Source organism: Onychostoma macrolepis, chromosome 10 (assembly GCF_012432095.1).
Source record: "Onychostoma macrolepis isolate SWU-2019 chromosome 10, ASM1243209v1, whole genome shotgun sequence".
NCBI lineage: Eukaryota > Metazoa > Chordata > Actinopteri > Cypriniformes > Cyprinidae > Onychostoma > Onychostoma macrolepis.
In genome coordinates, this window is record NC_081164.1 from 897179 (window position 1) to 910409 (window position 13231).

The following is a 13231-nucleotide window of genomic DNA, read 5'->3' on the forward strand; positions in this document are numbered from 1 at the left end:
TTGTCAGCATTAAATGTACAGGTAGGTGTCTGGGTACTCTCTTGGGATGACCAGTACAGACTCTACATGTATATGTTCTTTAATAATATGAAACTGTATGTTAATTCCGCTATCATTATTTACGGTGTTGCAATTATTTTGTTTCTCAGTTTCTGATAAGAATGAGGCAGGAGAGGTTTCTGTGAGAGCATATATATAGATTACGAGCTGCTCCATGCTCAATTGTTTTCAACACTGAACAAATTTGCTTTAAATGATAATAAAATGAACACTAAGTGTAACTTATATAATAAATATGAGTTAAAGTGTTACTTCGTCGGTAAATCATCAACAGTGCACTTACGGGCAAGGTTATTGTGTGTTTATTGCCATACTTTTCTAATCGTGTAAAACAAACAACTCGCCATGTTTTATATTAATGACAGCATCCTGGTCGCAGTGTGGGGAAGCACTGCAGATTCACTCGTTTGATCATGCATTACTGTGTAATATAGAGAGGGTATATTTTTCTTTATTTCCAGGTCCATTAGCAAGAAACGACGGCTTTTATTAATGTTATTTTTAAACTTTTATATGTGTGTCAGTAGGTTAGAGTCTTACAGCCAAGATGCTGTATTGAGTAATGAGAGGTTTGCACTTAAAAGCAAACCTTTTTATGCTTCCTGGTGATATGTGTGTAAATATGTGTTTGGTCCGAGCGGCAGTCTGCGGAAGGAAACCGAACTCGCAGGAATATAATGATTTGAGGTCGAGAGTCTTGCGCATGCGCAGTAGCGTGTGAGGGTATTTAAATATGGGCTGAAGATCCCAGCAGCGCAACACAAACACTTCTCTTCAGCGTGAGTCACCATGAGCTGGGCCATCAGCACTCTGGCCGTGGGGATAGCCACTCTTCTGCTCGTTCAGAGGAAGTTTTACCCTCACTTTTGGGAGGATCTGATGTATTACGCGAGAGTTCGGCGCGTGGGGAGCGCGATGAAGGCGAGGATGAAGCGCGGAGTTGTCACATATCTGCAGTGCTTTGAGCTGCAAGCCAGAAACACCCCGGAGAAGCCCTTCATTGTGTTCGAGGAGCAGATCCTCTCGTACAGAGACGCGGACGCGCGCAGCAACAGATTCGCGAGCGTGCTGAGAGCGCACTGCGGTCTGAAACACGGAGATACTGTGGCGCTGCTGATGAACAACGAGGCGGACTTCATCTGCGTCTGGTTCGGGCTCTGCAAACTGGGCTGCGAGGTCGCGTTTCTCAACTTTAACATCAAATCTCAGTCGCTGCAGCACTGTGTGCGCAGCTGCGGGGCGAAAGCGCTCGTCATTGGCTCAGGTAAGCGTCAACGCAACGCGAAAGCGGCCAGAGATGCATGTGCTGACACATAATACATCTGCAATAAAAATGTAGCGATATTGCTCTCGCTCACTGTCCCCGTCAAGCCGAAGCGCACCTGAACATGTCTCATCTCGCTGTTTAGTGTGTCGCGGTCTGCAAATACAGCCTCGAGGGAGCTCGTGTTCGGTCTGCTTGCTTATTTGTAGTTACTTCACTTGTTGCATGTTTTGAAAAAAGAATTTGCCAGCCACTTTTACAAACAACACTTTTCTTCAAGAGAAACCTCCCACTGTTGATTTGAGCCTGGTCTGAACACTGAACACTGACTGAACTTTCTCTTTTTGATCGTGCCTCTGGTCAGTTCCAGGAGAGATTTGAGTGTGAGAGCTGGGTGTTTCTGTAGGGTGTTCATAAGCGTTTATTAGAAGGGAAGACAGAGTTCATGAATTCAGACACGCTGAGACTGATCCAGAGCATTCCATCCTTTCATCAAGTCATGTTGGGTTTTTTTTTACACACTAATTAGTAAGCTTGACTCAAAACAATCATAAGGACTGCTGAGTTCAGTGGAGAAACCATCTTTGAAAGTTAATGAGAGGTGTTAGTAGTTCAGTGCTGTGTCACAGAGTACTGCACGAGTAAAAGGCACATCCTCGATGATTAATTCAGTGTACCATAGTTTTCATTTGATCGTTGAATTTGGGAGAATGTGAGTAAATCATCAGGTTGCTACATTTCAACAAATCAGATCAGAATACAAAATGTTCTTTTACTGTATTACCATATTGTTACTCTGAAACACACATCGTCTACAGTCTTCTGTTTGAGCACTTGAGTCCTGCAGCGTGTGATGACCGGTCTGTTTGCAGATCTGGTCAGGTGTGTGGACGAGGTGCTGCCGGCGCTGATGGACGCTGGGGTGCAGGTGTGGGTGACAGCGGAGAGAGCCACGCACCAGAGCATCGGGACGCTGCTGGACAAACTGGAATCTGCCTCTCCAGAGAAGCCCCTGAGCGACGGCCCTCAGCCCAACCTCCTGTCCACCTTCCTCTTCATCTTCACGTCTGGCACCACAGGTACAGTACAGACAGCGCTGTCACCTCAGAACAGCTGTCAAGATGGCAGGCTGTCAGCTGAATGCTGGAGATGATGTTTGTAGTGGTTGTGTATGAGTTCCTCAATCATACTGCATGAAAAAGCTGGTCATATAGCCACTCTACAGTACTATCACAAAACATGCAGTCATTATCAAAAACATCAGGAAAAACACTTCAGACCCATCACTGTAAATGAATGCCTGAGCATGGTGTGTAATATTGGAATGGCAAAGCTGATGCAGTTATTAGTTTGATCAAATGTGACCATGGCCGTAGCCAGGCTTTGAAAATTAGTGAGGTCCGGATGGGGGGGATGGTTGGGGGGAGATTGGATGCTATAATAACCCCTATATATACAACTCATTATACACTATTAACACTTTAAAATAGACAGAGAAAACTTCTTTCTTTCACAAAAATTTCTGTTTTGGAGGGATTTTAATTTTTAAATCATACCCTATTTATTGCATCAAAATTTGTTAATACATTTCTATAGTTATGGGGTGGATAATTTTATCAGTTGTTTATTATACATGCAACAATACTGTTATAGTTTTTATTTATAACCATTGCTGTGTAGCTGATAACTTTGTCTAGTGCTGTTATAAATGTTTATAGCATGGTTTGTGAAAATTTAACTACTATACCGAATGACTTGGCACATACTTCTTCATAGTGTTTGCATATTTCATTTTATTCTGTAACCTACTTTTTCTACGGATCTCTGCACTAGTGTTAAATGCTACTGTTTTTGACAGCGTTGATAACGTTTCTGACAGATAATATGAATTTTTTTTTATTTATTTTTTTTGCGTTTCCTTATCGAATGTCGAGGGTAGGCTATGTCAGAAATGGGCTTTTTTGATTACTGGTGATTACGGCGATGCAGTGTTGCCAGATATTGCTATTAAGATGAGCAAAAGCCCATCAGTAAATAAAAATAAACCGAATATATTACAGATCTTTCGCAAATAAGATAAGATAAAGATATCGCTGACCCTAAACCGCAAGGTACCTTTCTAAAGTGTCAAATTAAGTGGGAAAGACAAGTCAAAAACGTGCATATTAGCTGGATTTGGCAACACGGAGACTGCGCGCGTCCTCACTCGCAACTCTCTCAAGCCTCGTTCACTCCGCCAGCGTCCGCAGCGATCATTTTCATACCACGGACGCTAAACATTCTTGCAAACTGTCTAAACTGAATTATACATACAGACATATGAGGAGTTTAATAGCAAATTGGTCATTCAGAGAACAAATTTTATTTTTGAACATGAAAAATTTACCGAGGTTCGGACCTCGGTGACCTCATAGCTGGCTACGGGCCTGAATGTGACATGGGTACTTTAAAAGTCTTCAATTTAGTTATCAAATTTAAGGCCATAAAAGGTTAAATGGTACAATAAAGTCTTAATTATGACATCAAGAGGTGTTAAATTTTGGGACGGAAAGACAAGAATGGCTTAATGTGACGATTAGAATTTAAATGAAAATTTCATTGAATAAACGAGCGCTGCACGTTTCAAAGTCTGGGGCTGCGCTGCTTTATGTGCTGCTGCCGTTACTGGCGAAACCGCTCTATTTCTGCTGTTCTGAAAGCGCCACCTGCTGGCAGAGAATGAATTTGTGTTTTCAATTAGCCTGCGGTGTTTGTTCAGACCAATGTGAAAATCAACATGTTTTTATGCAGCGCACACAGTGTTGTAAATGTGAACTGGTGGATTGACAAGAAGATAATGCATTATAAAAATCTAAACTATTAAGAAAGTAAAATATATTTATGTTATTTAAATAATATAATAATTGATTGATAATAATCGTATAAATTAATTTAATAATTCATACTTTTGACTTATCAGTTTTCTTAAAAATTGTTTAAAAACCGAAATGTGAAGTTTATCATTTTATAAAACTTTGTTTTTGTGAAAATAGTGTCTGAACTGTAAATCTTGCTCTTTTTTTCATTTTACAGTTTGATATGTTACTATAGACATTGCCCCAATGCTCTGCTCATATGGTGTACATTTTATTTGTGCAGGTCTTAAATTTGAGCTCGAAAATCCCGCAGATACCCTGATACTATTTGTTCACATGCTGCAATTAAAGGTCTTATTGAAGATTTCGGTAACACTTTACTTAAAACCTTTGTATAATGCATCCTATAAGGTTATTAAAGGGTATAATGCATTATAATTATTCATAATGTGCATTCTAATACAATGTCATAAACAATTATAACAGAATTTAAAATGCGTAGTGCAACAATGAATTGATGAGTGTTAACTGTGCTTACAATTATTCATGAGATTATGCATTACAAGGCATAATTAATGCATTAATCTACTTTTATAATGTAGGCTTTAAGTGAAGTGTTACCAATATTTCTTTGACTCACTGTTTTCTATGAAATGTATTTCACTGAGCAATCATATTAGTTCTCAGGTGTGCTCTTGGCCCATGTTTACACGCACATCAGCATCCTCTTCAGCCTATTCGTAATATTGTTTATACTAGATCTCAGTTTGAGTGCTGTGTTCTGTATATCTTGTTGTTTTGTGGGATATATATTGTGTTGTACATTGCATCTTCACACATCATCTCCTATGTCTATTCTATTCTGAGTGTCGAGTAGGTCATGATGTGGACTTGCACGCCTGCAGGAGCCAGGCGAGCTCTAACAGCTTCATCTCTGTGTTCGTCAGGGCTGCCGAAGGCTGCTCGGATCAGTCACATCAAAGCGGTGATGTGCATGGCTTTCCTGCGTTTGTGTGGCGCTCGTGCCTGTGACCGAGTCTATGTGACGCTGCCGCTCTACCACATGTCTGCGTCGCTGCTCGGCATCGGCGGCTGCATCGAGCTCGGTACGATCCACCCAACACAATATGACCGTCACGACTGCAAACACGTCACCGCTGCAGCTGCAGTGAGTGACTGTCAGAAAGTCTGGCTGAATGCAGTCATAATCCTAATGTTGGGCGTTGGATTTCAGGGGCGACGTGTGTTTTGAAGAGGAAGTTCTCTGCCAGCCAGTTCTGGAGGGACTGTGTGAAGTATGATGTGACTGTGCTTCAGTACATCGGAGAGCTCTGTCGATATCTGGTCAATCAGCCAGAGGTACTAAACTTTGTACTATATGCTGAAATATGTACTGTATCTTTTGTTCTAGTTTACTTTGTTTCATCAAAGATTTCATTATGTTAGTTGATGTTGATGAATTAAGATGTCGCTGATTATTTTTGCACCCATTTCTTGTCTACAGACTGCAGAGGAAGTGACTCATAAAGTTCGCCTCGCCGCAGGAAGCGGTCTCAGAGCTGATGTTTGGAAGGAGTTTCTCAGACGTTTTGGAAAAATCCAAATTCGTGAAGCTTATGGTTTAACGGAGGCCAGTATTGGCTTCGTTAATTACACTGATGAAATTGGACCAATTGGGCGTGCCAGTTATTTTAACAAGGTCTGTATTTATTAAATTTGAGGATTTTTAATGCAACTGTTTAATAACATTTAAGAGTTTGATGAATGTGTTCTTGACATTTACATGAGGTTCTTTCAGAAATGTACTTTGTGATGGGGATCTCTTCTCTGTTTATTTCAGCTCAATTTGCCGTTTGAGTTTTTAAAATGTGATCCACAAACGTTTGAGCCCATACGGACAGACACGGGACGCTGCATTAAAGTGAGTAAAGGTGAGATCATTATATCTGCTTTTATGCACATTACTTTTTAAGAGCAGACAACGGGACCATACTACAACCCCAATTCCAGAAAAGTTGAGACGTTTTGTGAAATGCCATAAAATCAAGAATATGTTATTTGTTGATTCTCTTTAACCTTTATTTAATTGATTAAAGTACAAAGAGAACATTTCTAATGTTTTCACCGGCCAACTTAATTTTATATTGTAAATATAAACAAATTTTGATGGCTACAACACACTCAAAACAGAAAAAAACAAAAAAAGTTAGGACAGAATCACCTTTGCTTTTAATTACACATTTGAATCATCTGGGAATTAAGGATGCTAATTTGTGAAGTTTTGCCAGCAAAATCTTTGCCCAGTCACACTTTATACAAGACTTCAGCTGCTCAACAGTCCATAGTCATTGTCTGATTCTCCTTTTCATGACTGGTCATACATTTTCAATAGGTGACAGATCAGCCGGTCAGACAGTCACATCCACCCGAGTCTACAAAACCACACTGTTGTAGCACATACAGAATGAGAACTGGCATTGTATTGATCTAATATCCATGGACTTCCCATGAAAGATGCATATGCCTCTGTACAATCCCAATTTATGCCTCCACGTCAATGGTACCGTCACACACATGCCAGTCACCCATGCTGTTTGTGCTGATGCACCCCATAACACTTTCACACCTGTCACTGACTGAAGTCTGGATGGTCTCTTTCATCTTTGGGACTGACAATTTGATGTCCGTCCAAAAACAAGCTGAAATGTGCACTCATCTGACCACAGCACACATTTTCACTGTCTTTTGGACAATCTAAGATGAGCTGTGGCCCAGAGAACTCGCTGGCGTCTCTGCCTAGAATTGATGTATAGATTTCTCCTTGTGTAACAGAGATTCACATTGCATTTTCTTGATGCAGCTGCAGACTGTTAAACGACAACAGTTTTCCATAGTACTCCTGAGCCCATGAGGCTATATTTCACACAGCAGCATGAAGGGCTCTCTTGCAATGCCATCTGAGGGGTCAAAGGTCATGCACATTCAACTGAGGTGTCCTGCCTTGCTCTACGCGTACTGAGATTTCTCTGGATTCCCTCAATCTTTTCACAAAATTATGTATTGTAGTTGGTGAAAGACCTAAATTCTTTGCATTGAGAAATTTGTCTGACAATTCTCTCATGAAATTTGGCACAAAGTGGTGAGCCACTATCCAGAATTGCTGGCAAAGACATGATGCTCTGAATAAACTCAATCACGATACCTTGACCTATTACCAATTCACCTGCTTATCGTGGACCGTTTCAAAACAGTTTAACTTGGATATTCTATAACCTTTTCACTTTTATTATGCCTCTGTCCCAACTTTTGTGGAGTGGGTTGCAGCCATCAAAATAAAAAAATGACAAAATACATTGAAATTAGTCAGTGAAAACATTGGAAATATTTTAATTGCAACTTTGTCAATTAAATCAAGGTTAAAGACGGTTAACAAACTACAGATTCTTGATTTTATTGCATTTTATGTCCCAACTGTTGTGGAATTGGGGTTGTAGTTCGAGCACCGCTGTGTGATCACTGGTAAGGGAACGTTTTAGAAATGACGACATTGTGAGGGAGCTTGCTCTCTGTCATGTTTATGCTGCTTTGACAAAATAGTTATTTTTCATATGAGGAGAACTGGTGGAAATGAACTGAAGAAGTGAAATCAGAAGGTCTGCAGAATCCCTGAGCTGTTTTGAGTGATATGCTCATCCCAGACTGGTGTGTTTTCAGGGGAAGCAGGGTTACTGGTGGCTCCAGTGACATTCACCAACCCTTTCCTGGGATACGCGGGCGATAAAGCCATGTCTGAGAAGAAGCTGCTGAGGGACGTCTTTAAGACGGGAGATGTGTACTTCAACACAGGAGACCTGATGCTTCAGGACCACAGAGACTTCGTCTACTTCAAAGACCGGGTCGGAGACACATTCAGGTCTTTATTTCACGATGTTTTCCCTCATGCTTGTAAATGTATCGTGGCTTCAGGGCTCTGGCAGAGAGACTTGGTGGGATTTCAAAAGCTCAAGCTTCCCTCAGTAAAATCACAGACGCAGGGCACTTCCTGTCCGGAGCAGCTTTGGGCACTTCCTGTCGGAGCAGAGTGGTCTTACATGATCTGACACCCCACAGAGAAACTTTTGACACACACACACACACACACATGAACATGCACACCCAGTGTAGACTTTATATTGACATTGATTCTTCAGAAGACGCTTTTACCCAAATGAAATGTCACAAGCCATTTGTCATAAGAGCAGCAGTGCCAGCCGCGTGTAATGCAGAAGAGAAGCCAGTTCTAGCAGGTGCCTGCACTTATGAGTTCGTCATCTGCTTCCAGTGACGTGACCCCAACTGAAGAGCGACACTGTACTTGACCCACAGCTCAGCAATGTTTCTTCTCCCAGCACGCTCCGAATCAGAAGTCGTGTTAACTGAAACATTTCCGTCATTTACGGATTTTGTTTTAGCAGCAGAAGAAAATCTGAAGTCTGTCCGTCACAGTGACCGATTACTCTGAGGGTGATCTATTGTGATGTATAACTGTAATTCCCAGCCCTGTCCAGTGTGGCAGCAGAGCGCGGGATCATCAGCCTCCAGAACACACATAAAACTGCCACGAGTCTTTTGCTCTGCGCTAGTAGTAACGCGAAGAGATGATCAGTTTACACTGCCGCTCCGCTTGATCTGAGCCGTCTGTCACGCCACATTAAACCACGCCAAAACGGCATTTATTGCTTAAATTTCCTAATAAAATGGCCAATTTGAAATCTGAGACTGATTCATATCAAAAGTAATAACCCACAAAGCTTAGCCTATTCCAGTTTATTGAATGGGAAGCGCATTATTGTACTGTTCCTTCATCAACTGAGAATCTATTAAAATCGAGAAATCTTTTTTGTTTGTTTTTCCCAGCCCTAGCATATTTAGTTGTTTTTAGTGGCCTCCGCTGTCACTGTGGTGCGGTGTTGAACATGAAAAGTGACAAACGGTCTCTGTTCGTCTGTTCTTTTCATAAACAAAAAATGCTTAAGCCTATATACTCATCCTGTAGGTTCATTATTAAAAATAAAAATAAAAGCAATTAGATATCATCATAATGAAAATTAAAATGACGGTAATAATAGATTATGATGGAATTTTTACGACCCTCTCGACAATCTTAAAGTCTAACGCAACCTCTGCTCAGAACAAGAAGTAATAAAGTAATTCCTCATTGTGTATTCGGAAAAAAGTATCCCAGTACAGGAAGGGACACAATGAGCCAAAAACAGTTCTCACGATGCAGATGAGCTGTTTTCCATCACTTCCAGAGTACGAGCAAACACTTCCCCTCCGCTCCGCTGCTGCTTCCTGCTCCGCGCTCAACTGCTTCCCAAGAGCATCGTTAGCGAAGTATGGTCGTTGGTCCCACTGAACTCTATTGTAACGGCGCAACTTGCAACCATAGTTTGCCCTGAACGATTTGCCTTTGCTCCATGATGACATTTGCGGCTAGAAAATATTTCAGTATGTTTTGAAATATCACAAAGTTCTGTTCAGAACTTATATTAAACAGAAATCAAATACACAACAATACTAGAAGACTAGTTTTAGCGTGGTTTATTGAAACTAGGGCTGTGCAATCAATCAAATTCGATTATCATGCGCATCTCGTCAGTAAAGCCGGGTTCGTGATTAGCAGTAAATCGCCATCAGCTGCTTTCAGACGGAGCGGCAGTTAATACACAGAGCCGTAGTTCACTGACAAGCTAGGCAATATCGCATTCATAATCGAAGATGATTTCATAAACAGAAAGAATATGCTGTAACTCTTCTGTTTTTAATCTGATAAATTACGGGACAGCATTGACAATCATTTTCTGCACTCCTGAATGTTTCTGTGTGCGTGTGCGTGCGATCTGTAGCAGCACATTAGTTTAGAGCGGAGATTAACTACCTATACAATAAACTGATTATAATGTGAATTCACCCAATCAATATTGAGCATCCACATGCTACCAACAAACATGCTTCAGATATAACCTCCCACACTCGTCCATTGCCATCATTATAACCTTCACCTTCTCTCTGGTTTGAGTGGTCATATGTCTGTTAAGCTAGCTAATCATGTTTAATGCATGAATTCTTGATAAAATGGGCTGTTGGCATTAATTTTGCTCGTGATGGAGTGGAGCGCTCTGAGAGAAAACCACGACGCTCCGACTTTCAAAACATCCACTACTCGCTCCGGTCAAACCTCACACCGCTTTACAGAAGAGGGTTCTTTAATTGTCCGGTTCAACATCTGAAGTGGATCAAAAAAGGTCATCAAAGTTGTCCTAAGACAAGAGCGGGTATTGTTTTGGTTTTAGGACAACTTTGAAAGGTTTTGATCCACTTCAAATGTTGACTGACCTAAGCATATGAAATATGAGCTCAAATGTCTGCTGGGACACTCGCCGTGGTTTTAGTTTTGCCTCCCAAGGTCAAGATGATCTCCTCTGGCTCTCTGTGAGCACTGTGGTGTTTTGCAGGTGGAAAGGAGAGAACGTGTCCACCACGGAGGTGTCTGAAGTGCTGGGCTGCCTGGACTTTCTGCTGGACGTCAGCGTGTACGGCGTTACTGTACCAGGTGCGTCCAGTCTCAGGCTTGGACAGATGCAGTGCTCTTCTGGACTGTGTCTGAATGTTGCTTTGCTCTCTACTTTTTAAAATCATGTTTTTAAATTTTGGTGAAATAAACTGTTCCAAGACTAAAGAAACATTAACTACGTTTCGTAAGTTCCCAACAGCGTTTGGCAGAAGTGGTTTAATTTAACCGTGCAAACCCTGTGTGACGCGCTGGATCTGGTGTTTTGCAGGGTACGAGGGTCGAGCAGGAATGGCCGCTGTTGTGCTGAAGGACGGTCATGGGCTGGACGGAGAGAGACTCTACGGTCATCTGCTGCTCACTCTTCCTCCGTACGCATGGCCCTGGTTTCTGAGAGTGCAGGTACACGCTTCTGCGGATCAGCACTGCGTCAGGCAGACAAACAGACCAGTTTATAAGTGTATTTACATCAGTCCTGCAGTCTTCTGACCGTGACCACTGGTGATCAGAAAATGTTTGGACCCTGTTTCCATCTCTTCTTAGCATTGATCTTTTATGATTTCATCACCAAAATATATGGTGAAAAATATATGGGAAAAAGGACTGTAGCTGAAAGAGTGTTGTTCATCAGTGGTATGTGCTTTTGTTAAAGCCGCCAATCTACATTATTTCAACTTACCTTAACATCAAAGTTCCTGGTTCAAAATTGTAATGCCCATCATTCTGCAGAAACAGTCCACCAATCAGAGAATCGAAACGAGCAAAGCTCCCAGTGCTTTATGCAACCGTAGTTCTTTCCCTCGCCAGAGTCTGTCAGTACACAGACTTGTACTTGTTCTGGTTCATTGTTTATAACTCTTTAACAAAGACTCCCTATGAGGAAAATGAATGGGAACAATACTTGGGGAAGCAAGTCCGCTGGAAAAGTGGGCAGGCACTGTTGCACACTATAAAAGCATTAACACCCAAGACTAAAACAACACCACAGATCACCTTTGACCCCAGAGCTGAGATGTGATCATCATTGGCTCAATCCAAAGCAAAGGTGACTGGAGAAAATACAGAGATGTCATTAACTCTGATCATACAACACTGTGTTTTAAGAACAGAATAGAGCTGCTCTGATGTACTGATCATGTTCCTGTGCTCACTGACGAAACTGCAGCGCGTGTGTGTGTGTGTGTGTGTGTGTGTGTGTGTAGTGGCATTGCCTCTGTCTTGCTGAGCTCTTCCTGTGTTCGTCCTCTAGTCTCGGTTAGACGTGACGGACACGTTCAAGCAGCAGAAGGGCCGGCTGGTGCAGCAGGGCTTCAGTCCGGAGACGGTCCAGCAGCCGCTCTTCTTCCTGGACGCTGCGCAGAAAACCTACTCTCCCCTCACTGCGCAGCTGTACCACGACATCCTATCAGGCAGGATCAGACTCTAGATGCATTGTGGGAAATGCAGCGACCGTGAACGATGTCCTCCTCACCAGACGAGCTTTCTACAGCGATCCTTGTGTTTGTGAGCCTCACAGCTGCTGTGTTTTACTCTCGTACTCCAGTCATGGGCCACAAATAAACTGGAACGACTTTGTTAGGATTCCTTAACATCGACACAGAAAACGAACTAATACTAGAGTCAGTATACTCTTAACCACTTCACTAACGCTTCACTCCTCTCGTTATTAACAGTAAAGATTTTATATTTATTTTAAGAGTATAACAGCACCTTTCCTAATGTTATCTGCTCTTGATAATTATGTAGGCTAATTAATCAAATAGAATAATAGACTGATTCAGATCACAGCTGCAGTATATGTGAGTATTTGCATGTCAAACACAAGATGATGGTTTGTACAGCAGCACTTCTGCAGATCCACTGATGGTCTTCACTACAGATGTCCACGCTTTTATATCAAATAGCTGCTGAATTGGTTTTATAATTGCAGTTATGAACATCAATATATGCAACAGTGTATCTGATACAGTGAAATCAATGTTTTGAGATTGGGCAGTATACGATATATATATATATATATATATATATATATATTATTATTATTTTGTTTTATATTATCATTGCAGATTTAATCATGTTCAGATGTATTTTTTTAAATATTATCTTTGCAGATTTAATCATGTTTATATATATTTTTTAATATTAACCTTGCAGCTTTGCTCATGTTCAGCTTTCACTCAAGGCCAGTTCATTCAGTGTGTGTTTGACCGTAGTGCTGGTCACTGGAAATCCTTGTGGACTGATCTGGCTTGTTTGATGATGACAAAGTGTGACTGTTATTCGTTTGTTAGTGTCTCAGTTACATTGTAATAATGTTAACTTTTTATTGTCCGGAAACTTTGTTAGATGATTGGATTTGATAATCCACTATTATTAATAATGAACTTGTATAGGCAGTTGTGAACCACAAGGGGGCAGTGCTAACCTTGCACATGTTTTGTGTAAACAGAAATGTGATGTGTAATAAAGAACGTATATCAAATGCTGAGGTGTGTGTGG

General features: G+C 41.3%; 1 protein-coding gene across 1 annotated transcript; it reads left to right on the forward strand.

Annotated features, from left to right (window-relative positions):
* Positions 1-483: 483 nt before the first annotated feature.
* LOC131548556 (long-chain fatty acid transport protein 6) lies at positions 484-13231 on the forward strand. Its single transcript, XM_058789930.1, has 10 exons — positions 484-1324; positions 2197-2403; positions 5127-5285; positions 5414-5538; positions 5684-5878; positions 6020-6110; positions 7894-8092; positions 10677-10774; positions 11004-11134; positions 11982-13231. Exons 1-10 carry the CDS (start codon positions 850-852, stop codon positions 12156-12158), a joined length of 1857 nt encoding a protein of 618 aa, XP_058645913.1. The 5' UTR covers positions 484-849; the 3' UTR covers positions 12159-13231.

Bases quoted from the DNA above. Each gene is read 5' to 3' on its own strand.
- LOC131548556 (XM_058789930.1), top strand. From the start codon at position 850: ATGAGCTGGGCCATCAGCACTCTGGCCGTGGGGATAGCCACTCTTCTG. The intron at 1,325-2,196 runs GTAAGCGTCAAC...GTCTGTTTGCAG, and splicing joins AGCGCTCGTCATTGGCTCAG to ATCTGGTCAGGTGTGTGGAC. The intron at 5,286-5,413 runs GTACGATCCACC...GTTGGATTTCAG, and splicing joins CGGCGGCTGCATCGAGCTCG to GGGCGACGTGTGTTTTGAAG.